General features: G+C 41.8%; 1 protein-coding gene across 6 annotated transcripts in view; it reads right to left on the minus strand.

Moving 5' to 3' along the window:
- Window positions 1-20,737, minus strand: part of DISC1 (DISC1 scaffold protein) — a 354,242-nt gene that overhangs the window by 49,713 nt on the left and 283,792 nt on the right. Inside the window, exon 11 of one of the 6 annotated variants that reach the window (XM_077894506.1) lies at window positions 3,332-3,422. The exons of the other annotated variants lie outside the window; for them this stretch is intronic. Within the exon in view, the coding sequence (XP_077750632.1) occupies window positions 3,347-3,422 (76 nt within the window). The 3' untranslated portion in view covers window positions 3,332-3,346. Of the gene's footprint in view, window positions 1-3,331; window positions 3,423-20,737 lie in introns of those variants that run through there. 6 annotated transcript variants of the gene reach the window in all.

Consider the following 20,737-nt stretch of genomic DNA (forward strand, 5'->3'; position numbering starts at 1 on the left):
CTCACAGGCCCTTGCTTCTGCGGGCCCTGAACCTACAAGGTCCTCCTTTCTCCAGCCACATTGGCCAGCTCTTCATCTGACTCAAATGCTTCCCGTTCTTGACACTGTCCCTTGACCTCTTCTGTGAACAGAACTAGTTGCTTCTTATAAAGAAGCCATGGGTCAGCCATGAGGCAGCAAGCTTCTTGAAAGACCACCATGCTACCCGGCACACGGTCTGGTACACAGGAAAGGCTCCATATAGAATTGCCTACAAGTCCACCCACTGGGTGCATGTTTTTTGTTCCTCCCCCTTCCCACCCATCAGCCATGAAGAACATTTAATCAAGACCTTCTGAATGTCATCTCTTCATACCCATAACAGTGAATTTTGAACTTGCCCTCCTCCATTTTTGTTAAGCTAAATTTAGGAGCAAAATCCATCGAACCATACTCAAAATTGTGGGACCCAGGAAATTGCACAAAATCCCCTACCCCTGGACAAGCAGAGCAGGACTGACTCTATTTTGGGCTGCACCCGCCTTGTGCTGACCTGCTTATTACTTAGGGCACTGCCCCACCCTAGTCAAAGACCAGGACACACCCTAATCGGAAATCCGGCTCAGCGGACCAGCATGTCTGTGCAACTTTCTGCGTATCCCATGGGCCACTGGCCCCTATAAAGCTGCTACGCCTCTTAGTCTCTGGGTCCAAGTCCCTGCTCCGCTGTGTCGGGTGCACCTGGACCCAGGCTCGAGCTTGTAAATAAACCCTCGTGTGTTTGCTTCGGTGTCGGCTCCTTGGCGGTTTCTCCGATTCGCGATCTTGGGCACAACAAAAATAATATTTTCTAGTGTTCTCATCACATCAATTATCCAATTTTTCCACCTTTCCCTAGGCTAATTAATATTTCTTCGTACATTTGTACCTTGTTTTAAGGGTAATTAAAATCTCTGAATTTATAAATATCGAAAATAGAGGAAGCTGGTCTAATCACAAGAGGGCTGACTACAAAGCCCTTTTAAGTATTTGTCTTTCCTGATATGCTTCTCTGTTCAAGGATCAGTAGTGACTTCATAGCCTGGCAGGCAGATCTGGAGTCAGACTGCTCATGTTTGAATCTACCCCTCACCAGCATGTGACTGTGGGCAAGTGACTTGGCCTGTGTCTCAGTTATGTCATGTATAAGTGGGGGTAATGACAGTATCTACCTCACTGGATTATGAATACAAAATGAATTAAAATACATAAAGTACCAAGAACAGTACCTGTACACCTCAGATACCACCACCAATACTCCTGCCATTACCATCATCACCACCACAAGCAGGACTCTGATTACCTAGGCAGGTCAGTTATGAGGTCATTGCCTCTCAGCTCCAAATTTATCCCTCATTGCCTGCTCTGCAAAAATTTAGCTGGACCCCTTAAAAAGTCTTCTTTTGTCAGCTGGCCCAATAGTAAGTTTCATCAGTAGAGGAAGCTGGAGAGACAAGGCTAGAGGAAGAGTTTCCTTTCTGGTTCCAGCATGCTCTCAGCCAGCTCCTGAAAAGTGGATGGCTTCTCTTGACCCTCCTCCCACTGTATGCACAGCTTCTCCAGCACCCAGGGCCTGAAGTGCACACAGGCTCCTTAGTTCCCCACTCCTGCAGTGCAGATGGTTTCTCCAGCATTTAGCTTCTGCAGAACTAGGTGCTGTCAGACACACAGCTCACCCAGCATCTGGCTCCTGCTGTGTGAGCAGCTTCTCTGGCACCCAGCCTCTGCACCCTGCACAGCTACTCCAGCCTCTGGATGTCAGAAGCTCCCAGAAGCCAAACACTTTGCCCCAAAACCCCCTCAAGCAGTTTTTTAGCAGACTGCTCTTGGTGAGACAACTCCCTATGAATAGTCTTGTTTGGCACTCTGGAAAGTGGATTCCAGAAATTTCCAGAGAGGACGTCCAGTGAGGTACCCAAGGGTGGCAACGTAGCAACTTCCTGCCTATTCTGCAGCTGTGGAAGCCCTATCTTAGCCCTGTGGGTGGTGGAAACTGCTGCTATCTGGTATTCCTATATTCCTTACTGGTGAATTCCTCATTATTCCAACCCTCTGTCATCATGTATAGTCCTTTGTATTATACGGTCTCTATTCAAATAACTGTTTGGACTCTGTCTCCTGATCAGACCTTGACTGAAGCACTCTCTGCCCTCACCTCTTTGCCCTTAGTAGGAACCCTCCAGGACTCTCATCCTTCTCTGTGTTCCTCACACACTCCAAGTTAATTCTTGTCTTAGGATATTTGTTTCTTTCTGCCTAGAAATGCCATCAAATCTTCTTATGGCTGATTCCTTGGACACCTCGTCTGAGGCACTCTCCCAAATTTCCAATCTGAAGTAGTCCCATCTAGTGCTTATGACCTCAATCACCTTTTAGCCCTGTTTTACTTCCTTCATAGCACATATCACTACATGAATTATCTTATTCCTTCATCTGCCTCCCTCCCTAACTAAATGCAGGTTATCTGAGAACCTTTGCTCTCTGAGAGCAAAGACTGTGCCTGTATTGTTTACCACTGAAACTATGGAGAATCCTTGTCAAACGTGAAAGCCCTTGATAGATAGTTGTATACAGAAGACAAGAAGGAATAAAAAGAAATATAAGAAAAATATGGAAGGGAGAGAGGGAAGAGGGAATCCATCCTGTCATCCCCCCTTATTTTAATCTAGAACCCAATCCTAGTGCCCCCAATATAACAGTTACTTTAATGAAAGTAATCTCCCAATCACTGGTGCTCAAAATCTTGAACCCACCACTCTCTGTTATGTTCCATGCTCATCACAAAGACCCACAGAGTTTTCTCTAAATTTTGTCCTTATTTTTGTTCCCTTTTCCCCAATAGTTCCATCAGTCTCCACAGAAATCAGTTGTGTCTCCATGGAATCATGACTCTATTACCTTAATAGCCTCCTTACTAGCCTCTCTAATTTCATGTCCTTTCTCTTTTTTACTCCGCTCTCAATGGTACTGCCAACCAATTTTCCTAATACATTGCTTTTCCATCAAGCTCTTCCCCATTTCTTTACAAATTCTTCACCTATTTCATCAGCCTAAATGTATTTGTCTAACTTCTAAGGCCTTCTTCTACATTGGCTTCATGCTACCTAATAAGCTGCACTGTCCATTACCTGCAATCACCCATGAATGAGCCATGCCATCCTCATCCAAGGGCTTTCAGTCACAGGAGCTCTCTACTTCCCGATATTCTAGAAGGGAGCAGATCCCACAAAGTCTTCATTGGCAACCACAGTCTCACTGATCAGCTTCTTCTCTCAATTTCCATACTTCAGAAAACAGCTGGATTTCTTTTATAAACATATGTTGTTTATCAAAAAAAAAAAAAAGTGTTCGCTCCATAGTTTTCTGTGGCTTCAGGTAGAGTTTTGAACAAGCAATGGGAGATGCTGTGATAAAAAAAAACAAACAACAACAACAAAAAAACTACCAGCCTCCTAGATGAGGATAAATATGAGCTCTAGGGCCTGGAGGACCTGCCTTGTGGTAATATAAGTTCCTGTTCCACCAGAATGCTCTAACATTATCATCTGACTCAAATCATAGTCTGAGTCATTATTCATATATTAAATCCATTGTAACACATTTTGCATGTATCCTGTATGGAAATTTTACTTTAGAAAAAAAGTGAAAAATGTGAATTTTTCACAAAGCTGTTTGTTTTTTAAAAGGGCCTCCTCCTGTCTATCTTCATCCCTTGTTCTTTCCATATTTTCCTTCTCTTGAAATTAAGAAAAAAAAAAGGCTTTCTTTATAATTAAGCAGACTGTAGTATGTACACTCACTGGAACATTAATTACTACTAAAATTATGGCTATAAACATCATAGAGTAACATAAGAAAAGTATTTTTTAACAAACCATCTGGTTGAAAAAAGCAGTATTTCCAAAATCAGTACATACAATTAATTATAATTATTGTCAGTCCTGAGAGATCTTAGAGTGGTATAATGAGAGTATGAGGAATAAAATGTAAATATCACCACAGACTAGGTCACAGAGTTCTGCAAAATCTAACTCTAAATCTAAATCTAAATCTAAATCTAAAGTGGATTCTGGCTCCCAGTTCTTTAGGATGTGATTTGATGGGCTTACAATGAGAAGGTGATATGATGGGTTCTGTTTCCTATGCCTAGGAAGTTATACATTCAAAAGGCATATTGCCAGGTGCAGAACAGTGTCTGCAGTACTTCACCTTTCATCTACGTAGGGACCATGAATATATATGGCTTCATTATTAAAAAGCAGTGGAAAGATAAGCTCTAATTGAATGAAAATGGTTTCCTGTAGAGGGAAGTAATGGAACAAGTTGGAGAAAGAGATGACAGCCATACTTCTCTGAATGTACCTTGCTTGCACAGATATCTGACTTTGAACCATAAAGTTTGTGTTACATGTTTATAGAAACAGCAACCACTAAATAGAAGTCAAAATAAAACAAATGAGCACACTGTTCATTGAGCTAACTACATATTGAGTTGATGGATGAACTATACCAAGAGAAATTAAAGTGACTTTAAAACTATATTTTAACTTTGCATCCTTAAGAACAGAAAGAACTGCAAAGAAGTTTTAAGTTGCTTTTAGTTATTATATCATTAATACTACTATTAATATTATTATTATGAAACTACAGATATAAAATATGGATATACCAAATATACTATTATATATAAACATACTATATATATAAATACAATATATACACTGTACATATACCATATATCCCACTATATATATAGTCAAATATACTCTTCTATATATACATATGAATAGATAACTGACAGATAAAATAATTTTTTAAAAATTTTAGTGTATGAGAAAAGAAATACAAATATAAAATTAAAGAAGTTAAGGGAAGCCATATAATCCTAAATTTGGACTGGAAATAACAGTATGAATCTGTGATATAATTTCTTTATCCAAAAATATCCTAGCTGTGTCTACTGAAAAGTTTAAGAAATAACAACCAACCCAGTAGTCATGAGCACTCCCAGGGCCCAGACTGTGGTCTCTATTCAGGAGCCAATTTGAAAGGGCTCTCAGCCAAAGATGGGTCAATTTGAAAAAGAAAAATTTCTGCAAAGGCTTAAACATAGCAAATATTTTCAAAATCCATGACCTCATAGTAATACACACACACACACACACACACACACACACACACACTTTTTATTCACTTTTGGAGTATGCTAGAAAACCAATTATTATTCTTAAAACTAAGTGGTGCATAAGGAGAAAAAGTCAAATATTTATCTTGTCTTTCATACATTGTTCTTCAGGACAATCAAATTGATGTTGAAACAAAATTTTTTTTTAACTTTGAGACACGTATTTACTTTCCCTCATCACCAGTCATGGGTCACTGTGAGTGAACTGGGTGGCTGCATATGCCTTGGAAGGAACAGGAAAACATTGCTGTTGAGTTCTGTGGCATCCTATGCAGAACTTCAGTCTTTGGTGATAGGGTTAGAGTTTCTGATTTCACAGCCCCACAAGCCTCCTTTAAAATGATCTAAGGAATTTCCTTCTTTTATAGGAGTATTCTAACAAGAAAAAATAATAAAGACAGTGATGGAATTAGAATATTACGGTTCTGAAACCCACTAGAGAAATAACAAATCCAGTCACTAATCACCAATGCAGATAAAAAGCTGATAAGGAACCAGATCCAAAGAGGGTAGGGCTCCAGACACCTGAACCCAACAATCAAGATCAATGCCACATGAGAGAGACAATGGATATTATTGGCTTCCTTATATGATTCGGGAGAAAGTTATAACACTATCAGTGAAAGTCTCTTGACAATAAAATCAAACCTCAATATAATCAAATCTCTAGATCAAACTATCAGTTTATGGGAAATACATAGAAAAAAAAAACCCATGACAATGACCACAAAGACACAATCAGACAAATTCTGTAGTACAGAAAACTTGATTTCTCCAACAATAATAAAAACTAAAGTAAAAGGAGAGAGAACCTGCAGATTAAAAAAAAACCTAAAACACATTTCTTTATTTGAATAGACGACCTGTTAAAATAAAATCATGAAAAAATTCAGGGAAATTGGAACACTGACTGGATATCTGATGATAACAAAAAAGTCTTGTCAATATTTTAAAGTATGATAAGGGTATCACAGTTACTTTTTAAGAGTCTTTTTCTTTCTGAAGATATGAATCGACATATTTACAGATTAAATAAAATGTCTGAGATTTGCTTCAAAATATTCCTTTTGGGGGTCCAGGGGGTATGATAGATGGAATAATAACTCCCCAAAGATCTTCATGTCTTAATATTCAGAACCTCTGAATGTTACTTTATATTGTAAAAGGGACTTTGCAGATGTGATTAAATTAAGAGCTTTTGGATAGGGACGTTATCCTGGATTATCTGGTGAGCCCAATGACATCACCACAATGGTCCTCATAAGTGAACCAGAAGGATCAGAATCAGAGAGGGTGGTATCATGACAGAAGCAGATTGGAGTGATGTGCTTTGAAGATGGATAAATGTGCCACAAGCTAAAGATACGGGTGGCCACTCGCAGCTGAAACAGATAATGAAACATTGTCCCCTTGGAGCCTCCAAAAGGAAAGAGCCCAGCCAACACTGCAATGTCAGCCCAGTGAAACCACTTATGCACTTCCAAATACTAGAACTAGAAGAAATAAATTTGTTTCAGTGAACTGTTTGTCATCATTTGTTTTAGCAGAAATAGGAAATTAACAGAGTAGGAGAGTTAGTGGGGGTATAGCTGAAATCACTTTGGCCACATGCTGAAAATTGTTGAATGTGTGTGATGTGTACATGGGGGCTCATCACCCTTATTCATTACATAATTTCTCTGGTTTTGTATATGTTTGAAATTTTTCTTAGTAATTAGGGTGTTTTTTAAGTCTTACTAAGGGAATTTAAACCAAAAATCTATTTTTGGAGATACTGCTTTCAAGTTGTGTATATATGGCTCATATGCAACTCTGGAATGTTGTGCCAACATTAGTCTCAGAGAGTCAGGGCTCTTAGGGAGGTTGAAACAAACAGACCATGATTCCCTAAGAGTAGTCCCATTGGGACATGGGCAGGGTGCTTTCTCTTCTTGAGCCTCAGCTGTCTTATATATTTGGGTTAATAACAGAGCTTCTGGGCAGCCCGGGTGGCTCAGTGGTTTAGCACCTGCCTTCAGCCCGGGGTGTGATCCTGGAGACCCAGGATCGAGTCCCACGTCGGGCTCCCTGCATGGAGCCTGCTTCTTCCTCTGCCTGTGTCTCTGCTTCTCTCTCTGTGTGTCTCTCATGAATAAATAAATAAAATCTTAAAAAAAAAATAACAGAGCTTCCATCTCATTGGGTTATTAGGAGGCTTAAGTAAAATAATCCATTTAAAGTATTTAGTGGGTTATCTGACACAGTATCTCATAATAAAGGTTAGTTCCATATTATCATGGCATGTCATTTCCAGCTTTCCAACAAACATTTGAAAAATGTCTCAATCTGTCTCTATCATCATTACTAGAGCCCTCTAAAATGTATTCGTGGCATAAGTATTTAGAACCTATTTGAATCATCCATAGTCCATTTTAAAAAGCTCTTGTCTTGGTCTGACTGTTCTGCTCTGATGATCTCCCAAGATAATGAGCAACCCAGAACCAGAGGTATCGCAGAAAGCCCAACAGGGAGGCTCTAAAGAAATTTCTACCCTGGGAAAATAACTGGTTGGCCTCTCAGGTTCCAAATGCTCTCTAATCCTTTCCCTCAGGATGAATGCCTCTGTTCCTGGTTTATCCTTCAACATGGAAGTAAGAATCAGAACTCTCATTATCCTACGTAAACTGAAGGGAGAGCTTCCTTTTCCTGTCCCCAAGTTATCTCTTCCGCTGAAGCAGCTGCAAGAAAGGTCAGACCGGCTCTTTGAGGAACAAATTTGTACTTGTCATTCTGTGCCTGGCTCCTTTTCAGAAGCTCTGCGTCTTCTGCTAACTGGTGGCTACAGGCTCTTCATGGGGCTTCAAGCCGGAGTCTAGGCTGATGCGCAGAGGTTATGAAATAAATGGCATTTTTTTAAAAAAACACTGTGATGTCTCTCAAGTCCACTGAAGCCCCTGGAGTCACACACAAGGAGATGGGGACTCACAAGTCCATTAAACACTTTGCATCAAAATAGTTAGCAAGTTTGCTCCTGGGAAGCAGTGGAGGGAAGGGGAAGAAGGGACGCCTGCAGCTTGGCCTCCTCTTCTGTCACAGGAGTCACAGCATTTGGGAGGGATGGCAGTGAGTCAAGGGGGGCTGTCTAGACACGTAATGAGTACACTGATGTGCAAAGTCTGCAATAGTTTTCAAATTGCTTAATGCGCTTTTGAATTTCTTGAAGAAAATGACAATGCAGATTGGTATTACTGGTTCATTTGATTACAATCCTAGATGGGTCTTAAAAGAGCCAACAACAACAACAACAACAACAAAATCCAAAAAACAAAAGAACACTGGTTGACAAAATGAGGTGTGGCTACACACATTTAAATCAGTGCTGCCCAGGATCCCTGGGTGGCTCAGCGGTTTAGCGCCTGCCTTCGGCCCAGGGAGTGATCCTGGAGTCCCGGGATCGAGTCCCACATCAGGCTGCCTGCATGGAGCCTGCTTCTCCCTCTGCCTGTGTCTCTGCCTCTCTCTCTCTCTGTCTCTCATGAATACATAAATAAAATCTTAAAAAAAAAAAATCAGTGCTACCCTTCTTCTAGAACCTCCACATCTTCCTTGGCCTTCTTATAGGAGTTAAGAAGACAGAAGCAGCCCCCAGTTACTCCCTGAAAATCCACGTAGACATGAGGGGGCTGGTAAAGCAATGTCTGTTACCAGGTTTTCATTCAGCTCATTTTTTCACATTTTCTGAGGACCTCAATATAGGGGATGATATTTATTTTCCTGACTTAAGACGGATAAAATGGTCTAAGAAGAAAATGACCAATAATGCTGATTTTAAAGGTTGTCGATTTCATTTTACGTGGCTGTCGTGGCTGGAGTGTCCGTTTCATTGTTGCTCAATCAAGCTCAAACTCTGAGGAGAGGCAGAGGCTAAACATGCAGGGGGAGAGGCTGGCTTGTGCCACTCTGAGACCACGGGAAGGCCGGCCGAGTGCACACAAACACACAGCTTCCCATCCTGCCCTACAGCCCCCGAGACGTGCTTCTCTCCTGCTATCTTCCTCCAGGTGACTTGGCTTGGCTTGTGAGTCCTGAAGATGGCAGCGTGGGGGAGTGTGGGGGGGGGGTTCCTACAGCTGCAGGAAATACCATTTTGCAGACATAAACATCTACATCTGTAAGGGAGATTAAAAAGCCACCACTAACTCCGAATCACCGAAACAGCCACAGCTTCAGAGAAAGAAAAATGTGAATTTGGGGTGGAAGTGAGGAGAGTCCTCCGTGTTGTACCTTGCCCGCCAATGAATAGCGGCTGGCTTTTCTAGCTTTTGACCTGTTGAGCCCTGAAAGTACTGAGTACTGTCTCGAGTGTCTCATTGTTATTATTACTAATACAGCTATTTTGTTAAACAGATGCTTAACTTCCAACCCACGTCTCACAGTCTCCGTTGGTAAGGAAATGCTGACTCTACTTCTTGGAGCATAAAGGAGGGCAGCCGTAGCATGGGAAAGATGCATGTGATTACATGTGATTAATACAGATCTGAATTCAAGACTTCAAGAGACAAGAGAAGCCAACTGAGGCTTTAGGGGGGTTGTTGATGGTAATTATAAATCACATCCCCAAGCTGCCCATTCTCATGTGTGGAAACCAGATCAGCAGTGTCTGTGATCCATGTCATGTAGTGGATTTGAAGGACACTGGAAAAGCCTACCCTGACTGACATCACTCCCAGACCACCCATCTCTGACCCAGGAATTCCTGCTTTTAGACCTTTGAATAAAGTGGTAGTTGTCTCCCAAATATTTATTTATTCCCTGAAAGAGTAAGACAGTGACTCGGTTATCCTCACAGTCTCCAGTTACAATTGGCCAGGATCCATCACATGAGGGGCATGGGGATATGTTGTCAAGGGGGCTGGAAAGGCTTATGAGGAAGAGACAGAGCCAAGCATCACAGGCCTCACACTGGAACTAGGGCCCATGTGCCCTCTAAGTGGCATATGGCCACTGCTCCCTGGAGACGCTTGTCTGCTTTTCCCGAATACTTATAGCCAGTCTATTCCTCTCGGGCTCAAGCGGTGCTGACACCTCAGCATTGACTATGACAGCAATTGGCTGCTACATCAGTCACCATTTTCTTTATCTGCCTTCCAAATCCTCATGTCATGAGATCCTGTGGCTGTTTTTAGGAGTCAAACTTGGACAGGGCCAACCTACTGGCCAATTTGCTCTCACGAGACCATCCCTCAGGGTGTGAATCTCTCTGTGGATATTGTCCCACTAAATCTTAAATAAGAGTCCTTCCTCCTGGATAGACTAAAGTAGCCTGAGACGAAGCCAAGATCCTATGATCACAGCTACTCTAGAAGGGTCTAAATGCTGACAACCTGGAAAACAAAGATGGGACCAAATTCATTCTGAAGCTAGACGGTTACACTTGACTAAACCCTTCTAGTGCAAAGCATTGAGACACTTAAGAGAATCAGATAAAGCATCCTCCAGGTGAGACCCTGCCCCATAGGCCCGCAGGAGGGCAAGGCAACTTACAGAAACACATTCCCCCTTCATGCTCTAATAACCCACACGAATGAGCGCACTGGCACCAAAGCAATACTCAAGAACAATCTCCATCTGTAACTACAAGAGTGGACAAATGCCATTACCAAAACAAAAGTAAACTCCACTGAATGGCAATAGATCAGGAACATTCTAGAGACAGAGTGTCAATTAAAAGAGACAGGCTTGAGTTCACATACAGAATAGGGAGACGTAGTGCCGTGACCCATCTGCACCAGGGAAACGCATCTAACTAACCAGGGCGTTCGCTTATTTTCCCATTTATAGAATAATAGAGGAAATAACTCAGTCAAATTGCTTTGTGTAACTGTCACAAGTCATCATCTTGGTGATTCTCTTCTCCTCCTTAGGCCACTAAATAATTTTCACGATTTCTTTAGGGGATTTTTTTTTTCTTTTTTTAAGAAGCACAACCAAAAGACCCTGTTTTGGTGATGAATGGGAGCTAAAGAATTATCTTTTGCGGCTTAGCACACAATACCGTCACATAAAATTCTCCTAGCTCAAGAAATGTCATCTTTACATCAGCAGCAACAGAGGGAAAAACCTGCTTTCCGCCTGAAGCAGTTGTGATAAGGGATTTAGAGCCCATCCTGGTGTGTGTGAGCTTCCAGATATAATGAGATGCAAGCAGCACAAAAAGTGTCTGCTGCTCTCCGCTTTCTAGCTAACACTCGCACAGCTGTTGCATGACTCAGGCTGGCTGGGAGGTGGCAGGGTGGGGAGGGAAAAGGAGCAAAATGAGTCACAGAAACGTCGTGTGTAATATTTTGTCTAACCTACATTTGCCAAGGCTGCTGCAGGGCTGGCATCTCACTTTATTGAGATAAGGACACTGAGCAGAGTCTTAAAACTGCACACTGGAAGTGAGCGTCAGAAAAAATCCCATGAGGAGTTTTGCTTGTATTAATCATGCAGCTGAAGCTAACAGGTTCATACCATGTTAGCAAATTAAACTATCATACAATCTTGACAACGCTTCTCTGAATCCTTAAAAGTCTTCTCATTTTAATTAATGATAAATTGGTTATCTACCTACTGGGGTTTCCATTGATACAGCAATTAATTTTCTTTAAGATTTCTCAACTCCCTGCCAAAAGGCATCAAAAACACTCAAGCTATAATGGTTTCTCTTGAGTTTGCAAAAATCCCCTTAGCTTGGACATTCCCTATTGATTAATTAGAATTGCCTTTTTCGAAATGTGACAGGCACCTTGAAATGCACACACTCTGAAGCACACTGGCGTATCTGGGGTGCCAACAGGCACATAGGCTCATAGAGCATAGTGGACATCACCTCTCTGTGGTCTCCCCTAGTAATCACAACTGGTGTCTCTCAGCCACCTAAACGAAACAGAGTAAAGAAACAGTAATCACTGGGCATCTGGCCAAGCCTTGAGCCTCCTTGAAAACTGGTTGATTTCTTAATTGATCTCAGTGGACAGAGTGATCGTATCACAGGTTGAAAGCAGAGAAACTTCGGGTTGAGCTGCACAAACCACAGTAGAATCTGCTGGCAGGGCCTTCTGTTTGAAATTACAATCAATCTCCTATCTATTCCCTATCCTATCCATCAAAATCACAGTCATCTTTTTTTGTTTGTTTTCTCAAGCTACTTTTAGAAATGGCACCAAGTCCAATTAAGCCTTGATGCATCAGGGACAAAGATAGTGATGACAGGTGGCTATGACCTCCTCACAGGTATTCTGACCTTTTAGTCCTGACCTGGCAATTAAAAGTCTGTCTTCTCCATGTGCCACGTCACTCTGCTCCCCAGATGCTTCCTGCCACACTCTGCACTGAGCACTCCCCACTCTTTGGAGCTCCTCACTAGACAGGCTCAGAGGGCTTCCATTCATGCTTTCCCTTCTTCCCGTCTGCCACCCCCTTCTCTAGCGCAACATGTTTGCTTACTCAAAGGGAAATGTCAGAGGGAGAGAAGCAAGTATATTGGAGTTACTTTCCTCAAAAAATGCTGTCCCTGAGGTAACTGTAGCCTGAGCTCCACAGAGCATCAAGTTGAGGTACCTTGTAGCTCCATGAATCACAGAAGAGATGGTAAATTCTTCCCAGCTTTGGAGCCTGGGAGCTCAGGCCTTTCTCAAAAATAGTGAAAGGGAATAAAGGGAAAAGGAGAAAAAATGAGTGGGAAATATCAGAAAGGGAGACAGAACACGAGAGACTCCTAAATCTGGGAAACAAACAAGAGTGGTGGAAAGGGAGGTGGGCGGGGGGTGGGGGTGACTGGGTGACGGGCACTGAGGGGGGCACTTGATGGGATGAGCACTGGGTGCTATATGTTGGCAAACTGAACTCCAATAAAAAAAATAAAAATAAAAAAATAAAATAAATAAAAAACTCCGCAACTGGCCAGACTGGTTCTAAAGACAGAAGTTTGCTCCAGGATCCTAGCCATTTGGTCGCACAAACCATGGGAGGCTCTAAACCTTTGTCACAGCCATTAACAAGAACTCAATTACCTCATTTCTTTCCCTCCTCACCCTCCACAGGAGGTGCTTACAGCTGGCTAAAGGGCAGACAGCAGAAAAAAAGCTGTGTTTCAGTAATATACAAGGGTTGTGAGACTCTTAGTAGAGGTTATTAGCTACAACCAAACATCTCTCTTCTCCCCATAATTTTACCAGGAGGATAGGGGCTCTCTTCTGGATTAATAAAATAATATTGTTTTCTGTTTGTCTTTTTGGTTTTTTTTTTAGAGACAGAAAGAGAGCATGAGTTGTGAGGGTGGGAGGTTGAGCAGAGGGAGGTGCAGAGGGAGAGGGAGAGAGAGAATCCCAGGCAGTCTCCACACCCAGTGCAGAGCCCAACCCAGGGCTTGATCTCATGATCCTAAGCTGAAATCAAAAGCCAGTTGCTGAACTGACTGAGCCACCCAGGTACCCCTAAAATAAGGATTTTTTTTTTTATGGTTTTATAATTTTTTATAGTCCAGAGCTACTACTAAGGTAATAATAACTAGCATTGATTAAGCCTTTAATGTATATGAGAAACATTCTTTATCTTACTCTATTATTTGTCCATTTTAATAACAGGAAATTGGATCTTGAAGAGACTTATTGACTTAGTGGCAGCCCACAGCCCAAAAGTAGCTGCACTCAAACTTAGATGATGTGACTGCAGAGCCTGCACTACATTGTGATCTAATAATCACACTACTGGGTATTTACCCAAAGAAACAAAACACTGATTCAAAGGGACACATGCACCTCTATGTTTATACCAGCATTATCTACAGTAGCTGAGATATGGAAGCAGCCTGTGTGCCCATTGATTGATGAATGGATAAAGAAGATGTGGTGGCTATTACTCAGCCATCAAAAAGATGGCAACTTGTCATGGATGGCCATGCAGTCTTGCCAAATAAGTCAAGAAAAAAAAAGTGAAATACGTCAGTCACAGGAAGACAAATACCATATGATTTCACTCATATGTGGAATTTAAGAAACAAAACAAGCAAGCAAAGGGAAAAAATAAGAAAGAGAGAGAAACAAATCAAGAAACAGACTCAACTATAGAGAACAAATGGATGGTTCCCAGAGGGGAAGTGGGTGGGGGGATGGGTGAGATAGGTGATGGGGATTAAGGAGGGCACTTGGCATGATGAGCACCAGATACTGTATGGAAATGTTGAATCACAATATTGTACACCCGAAACTAGTATTGTGCTGTATGTTAACTATACTGGAATTAAAATAAATTTTTTAAAAAAATTGAAATGTCTCAGGTTCTCTATATAATCATCAAGAGAGAAAATGTTTGAGGATTGTTTTTATGGTCTCCAAGGAAGGGAGACCCTTTATATTAATTCCTGCTTCTGGGCACTGCTGGTCAGTGTACCTAGAAGGGAAGAATGGGTTCTAGCCCCACTTTGTGGACTGGGTATAGAGGCCAGATGGGATTTGGGTGGTGATAGCACTTCTAGCCCTGAAGTTAAAACACCTAATCAGAGGACTTGGGTTTCTAGAGCAGAAGCTCTGCTTTCTCTTTCTGGAGAACTTCTGACTCCCCCAAAACATAAATACTGTTAGCCTACTGTTGCCTGAAAGCCTTTCTGATACAAAAGCAGTCAATAAATACATATTTTGTGTGTTATGTATATTTTATACCACATTCTTACAATATGGTCAGCATCTCCTGTTTTTTTTTCCAGGAGTGATTGGTAACAGCTACATGAAGAGTACTTTTGCATTGGTTATGAATGTGTTCATGAGGACTTTCCAGTATATTCTCCAAAAACTGCCTTTAAAGGGTGCCTGTTTGGCTCAGTCCATTAAGCATACAGCTCTGAATTTCAGCTCAGGTCTTGATCTCAGGGTTGTGAGTTCAAGCCCATGTTGGGCTCCACACTGGGCATGGACACACTTTAAAATATATGGTGGGGAGAAGAGGGAGAGAGAGATAGAGAGAGAGAGAATACGTCATTAAGGAAATCATAAGGAAGAGAAAACACATATATAGTAGTCTACTGGATTTATTAAAAAAAAAAAAATCTGCATGTAAGTGGACCCAAACAGTTCAAACTCATGTTGTTCAAGGGCCAGATGTATAGATGTGTAGGATCAATTTGTCTGGTTTTGAAAGGGAAATGTGGGCTTGCTACAAATGTATCAATCGATGGACGAAGTCATAAGTATTTCCTGTGTGAGAGGACAGGCTCTGAGCTGGCCATTGAGGCAAGAAGGCAGGACACAGACAGTTAAAAGGGAAACTCATGTCCCAAGGCAGTGTGATCAAAGAGCAGGCACGAGGTAGCCGGAAGAGAGGAGCCAGAAGAGGGAGAAATCAGCGTGGGCCACATCTGCTCCAATGGAATCGGAAAGGACGGACAGGGTTCAACTCCGTAAAGAGCCTGCTCCTCAGGCAGGGATAAAAAGTCTCCTGCTAATGAGAGAGAGAGAGAGAGAGAGACAGAGCTGATACAAACAGCCCCCAGCGAGGAATGCAAGTGGATGCAGGAGGGTCACACCAAATCAGGGAGGGGAAAGAAAGAAGCTGAGACTCTCCGTATTTCTGACGGCAGAGGCCACGCAAAAAGGGGTCAAGGCCACGCAGAAGCAGTGAGAAAGGCGCTGAGCTCGCCGTGAAGTGAGGTCTGGGGAGAGAGGTAACACGTTTGACGTGTGTCCATTAAGAAAGAGAGGAGGAAGGCATATGTCAGCAACGGAACAAGAAAGTATGAAAAAACAAATGGAGGTGTCCACGTGGGTCTGCTTTCCTTTTCTTTGTACAAGAGGGGGGAAGGGGTTCCCATGGCAGCCAGTTGCTTATCTCCTGGCTGCCATTTCTTACATTCATTTCCCTCAACAGCTTTTGAAATCAGTTCAATATGGGTTGAAAATGGATTGTTCCAGGTGTACAGGAACTTCAAAATTACCTTGCATAATTTGGCATAAAGGGCATTATACATGAGACCTCAAAGAATTCCATTCATTGTTCAGGGTGAGCAGCCCCCATGCCTGCCATGAACGCTAGCATTGCCAGGTCAGGTTTGCAATACGCTCCTAGGATAAGCAGACTCTTCGGCTTTCAGCTATTATGCTGCTAAGGGCCAGACACCTGAATAAGGCTCATGAATTCTCGCCTCGAGTCCCCAGTAGCTGCCCCAATCACATTTCAGATTCCCATGCCTCCGCACGTTCTAACCCTGCTTCTTCACTCTCCATGCCTTGCTTCTTTCATTGTCTTTCTGAAGCCCGAGTGTCTCTCAGCATTAACTCCCTTTTTCCTTTGTGGATGGATGGGGTGGGTGTATGCTAAATGCAGTATCTGGTTCAGTATTAGAAGAATAAATAAAGGAATACTATCTTTGGCACTATCTCTGCTACTTTTTATTATATGTCAACTCATCAGTAATGCAATCACCAGCATGCGCTATAGTATTTGTTTCAAAACTTGTATAATGTAGCACTGCATACATATAAAACATTTCAAGAACAAGACCACTTTTCAGAGACAAATTTTTTTTTTTTCCAAAGACAAAATTAAATGGGTAAACTGAAGACGTAAAATAGAACTCTAAAAGGTTCTTCCCACACCCAGGGGGACTCGTGTGTGAAACAAGTGCCCCAGAGAGCACATCTTCAGCTGTGATTCCCATCCTCGCTGGATTGTGAGCAGTCAGTCATGACACTTGCTCTTGGGTGTGACTGATGGGCTCCGGGAGCATTAGGTGAGGGAATAGACCTTGGTCTCTGAGGCACTGTCCCTTACCTTCCAGAGGGCATGCCTTTTGAGTGCAGGGACGCTGCTTGGTCTCCTGCACTGTGCTGCCTTACACAGAAGGTCAATACAATTTCGCCAGATGCCTACCCAAACTCTAGTCATCTGACTCTCAGTTTCTACTGACTTCCGATGTGAAAGCAAAGCCATCCACACAGGCAAGCTGAGAGGTAGTAGGAGATCCAGGTAGGAAGCTACCAGGACCTTTCCCTCTCTGCTCATCTCTGCTGGTTACCTCTGGGTGTTCATTAGCAGAGTGAGTTCACCCAGCCACCACTTCCCATCAAGCTGTTTGTATTGAAATTTCGAAATAATTAGAAACTAATCATTATTTAAAAAAAAGAAGAAGAAGAAGCAAATCACCTTTTGAAAAATATGTTAGTCTCTAAATTTCAAAGTAAATTTCAGATGAAACTGATGTATGTTAGATAATCCTTTCTTTTTTTTAATAATCCTTTCTATAGCTAAGAAGGGCCTCTAAGAAATATCTAACAATTTCTACATTTGAAAAAAAATTTTAATGATTTTTCTGTTTTCTGATTACAAAAGCATGATACATACTCCAAAGGGGAAATAAAACCACTTAAACACAGAAGAGCACAAGGAAACAAAGTAATCTATAATCCAGTGAGCTGTACTTAACAAAGTTTTCATATTCAACTTCAGAAAAAAAAAGGTAGCAATAGAACTGCAAGAAGCTAGAAGAGACAGTTTCCCATTAGTCATGCATACAAGAGATTCCACAAGGTTAAATGGAACCACTACTCCTTAGCCATAGGGTAGAGGGTTTGATGCATGCTACCGAGGGACATGAGTTAGCCATTGAACAATAATGAATTTCTCCTGCACCGTGCTTAGAGATATAAGATATAACATATGGCCAATAAAATATGTAACCTGTCGATAGAACTTTTGAATATTTCTGTTGAGTCTTTGGGAAAGATAGCTACTAGGGAATATATAATAAGGGAGACAATGGAAATTAAAGCAAGGTTTTACCATAAAGGAAAATCAGCCAGACCAAAATATCACATACCTCTTAACCTCTAGAGACAATAAATCTGAGAGAGTAATAATAAGTGGGGAAAGCTCTTTTAAGAGTAGATTTGTTGTTGTTCTATTGTATTCTATACCATTAATATTGGATGGCAAGACAAATGGATTTCTGGGGCATTATATCTTCTTAGGATGCCTTAACTTTTTGAATATAACAGTTGAAAATAGAGTATCAAGATACAATTGCTATCTAGCCATTTTCATTCTTGCAGTAAATATAATTTTACTGACTGTTGACCACATGCCAAACAGCACACTAGCCACTTGGAATACAAAGCAACTAAGGCATAGAACCCATTCTCTAGGATCTCATAGTCTAATAGAATCAGATAGAAACCATTTCAACAAATTGCTGTAAGTGACCCCCACTGTGGTACCAAGAAGGAAGCAGAAGGCCATAAAGGCTTTATTGATAAGGCATATTATGCTGAGCCCTGAGGATGAATGTGCACGCAGAGGCTAGGGAGTGAGGGCTCCCAGGTCAGAGGCAGTAGCAGCGGGGACAGAGAGGAAGGCAGTAGGGCCTGGGTCCATGGCATGGCCATGTGATGCCCATGACAGCCACCCTCCTGCCTCTCCAGCTAAGAGAAAGGAAGGAGGAACATCCCTGAAACAAGGGAGCAAGGAAAAATCCCCAAGTAGTATCTCTCCTTTGCAGAAGGGGAAACAGGAACACACATGTATCTAACTTATAACTCTGATTTTTTTTTATCTGTTCATTTTCTTCTGGAGAACAAGGCGTGTTGATGTATCTCTGCCTTTTGCTGACACAGAGAAATGGTAAGCCATGTTCTCCTTGTGCCTAAGCCACTCCCTGTTGGTGAGGTTAGATATTAAAGGAGAGAGGGTGACCTCCTTCTGATCCATAGACTTCTGGTCCATGCACTATTGCTAAAAGACAGTTTTCAAAATAAATAGAATAACTATGAATGTCTATTTTTCTATTGTAATTTTGTGTGTTTATATGTGTGTATGTGTACATATATGTGTATATTTATATATATGTCTATATTTATTCTCATGTATATTATATGAAATGAGTTTACGGGTATAATTTACAAATACATGATTTTACTATTTATCTATTGTCAATTACACTTGACTGAATAGGTATCCTGAGTATGTAAGATAACATAAGATTTAAGTGCATCAAATATTTTGCAACTTTAACGTAGTTGGATAGAAAAATAAAACCATGATCAAAAAACAAGTTTTTGGGGAAAAAAACTTTGTGAATTTTTATAAGCATTCAAATTCAGAAGGGAATTTCTTTTCTTCTTCTTCTTCTTCTTCTTCTTCTTCTTTTTTTATATAACTCAGATTGTTACATGGCAAATCTTCATTTAAAAATATACTAAAAGCCCCCACTGAATATTTTCACACTTGGTGCAGGTATCCCTTTGAACTGCTAACAGAATCGGACACTTCTTAACCCACTAATTCACTTGACTTTCTTGATAGAGAGTAGGATGCTGAGCCCACCAATCTGTCTCAGTGTCACTGACATAGTAACAAAGTTATTGTTGTCATTTAGATTTATCTGCCAAATCAAATCATGACTGGCCAGATCCAAATCTCACTGTAGCACTGATTGTAAATTGTGTCCTCCATACATTCAAAGGGGGAAATGAGCAATCTTTTCAGTTCTCAGCCACTTCCTTTCAAAATTCCTGGAAGACCAAGAGAGGCTACTGATGGTGGTAACAAGTAACAAAGACTCCCATTAGCATCTATCTCCTTGCTTTGGTCAATATCCTGCAGTATTAATTGAGCAGCCACTGAGAGGCAAACCATTCCACTCGTGAAAAGAACTGGGACTGTGATGGAATCATGCAACCTTTGCTCCTTGGGCCCAGGGGGGAGGACAGTTCTGTCGTGGGAGGGAGAGGTTGACCATTTCCACACTTCTCATGGCATCCAGTCTGGCCTCCTGATCTGAGGCGGCAATAAAACTCCCTGCACACACCTTGTGGTACACATAGCCTCTGCTACTCTGCCTAATGCCCACTGCTTTCCCTTCTATTCCAGTGTTTCTAGCACACCAGTTCAAACCATCTGTACCAGGTCCCTTACAGCTTCCAACAGCAAAGGAAAAGCCCTGAGGAAGTAGGCCTAGGATGGGTCAGCTGCCGCTCTAGTCATTTGAGGCTGTTGACAGATCCTAAGTGACGAATGTATGTGAGTCATACAGCCCCATGGCCAGAGGGGCAAGGAGGGAGGCAGAAGGTGATGGAAGATGGGACTAGGCGGGGGGAGGGATCTAGAAGTTTGTTACATTCACTCAACCATTCACTCACTAATTATTTGTTGGATACCCTTACACTGTTCAGCACCATCAAATCACAAGATACATACTGAACAAGACAAATGTGATCTGCAATACCTGTCACAAAGCATTTTGAAAGTGAAAAGAATTCAGGGAAAGCATGTTTCTCAGTGATGGGGAGTCACAGAAGGCTTCAAAGAGGGGATACCTAAAGCATGAAGGATGAAAAGACGTATGGCCATTGAGGGTGGAGCTGGGAGCGGCCACAGTGGTGCATGCAAAGGGAATGGCAAGAGTGAGTGTTCTGATATGCCATCATGCCACAGGGAGGACACTGGCCCGTCTCAGGCCAGAGCATCTGACCCTCCTGAAGATGACTTCAAATCCCTAAATATTGGGCCAAGCCTTATTTAAACTGC

This window comes from Canis aureus, chromosome 4, assembly GCF_053574225.1.
Source record: "Canis aureus isolate CA01 chromosome 4, VMU_Caureus_v.1.0, whole genome shotgun sequence".
Taxonomy (NCBI): domain Eukaryota; kingdom Metazoa; phylum Chordata; class Mammalia; order Carnivora; family Canidae; genus Canis; species Canis aureus.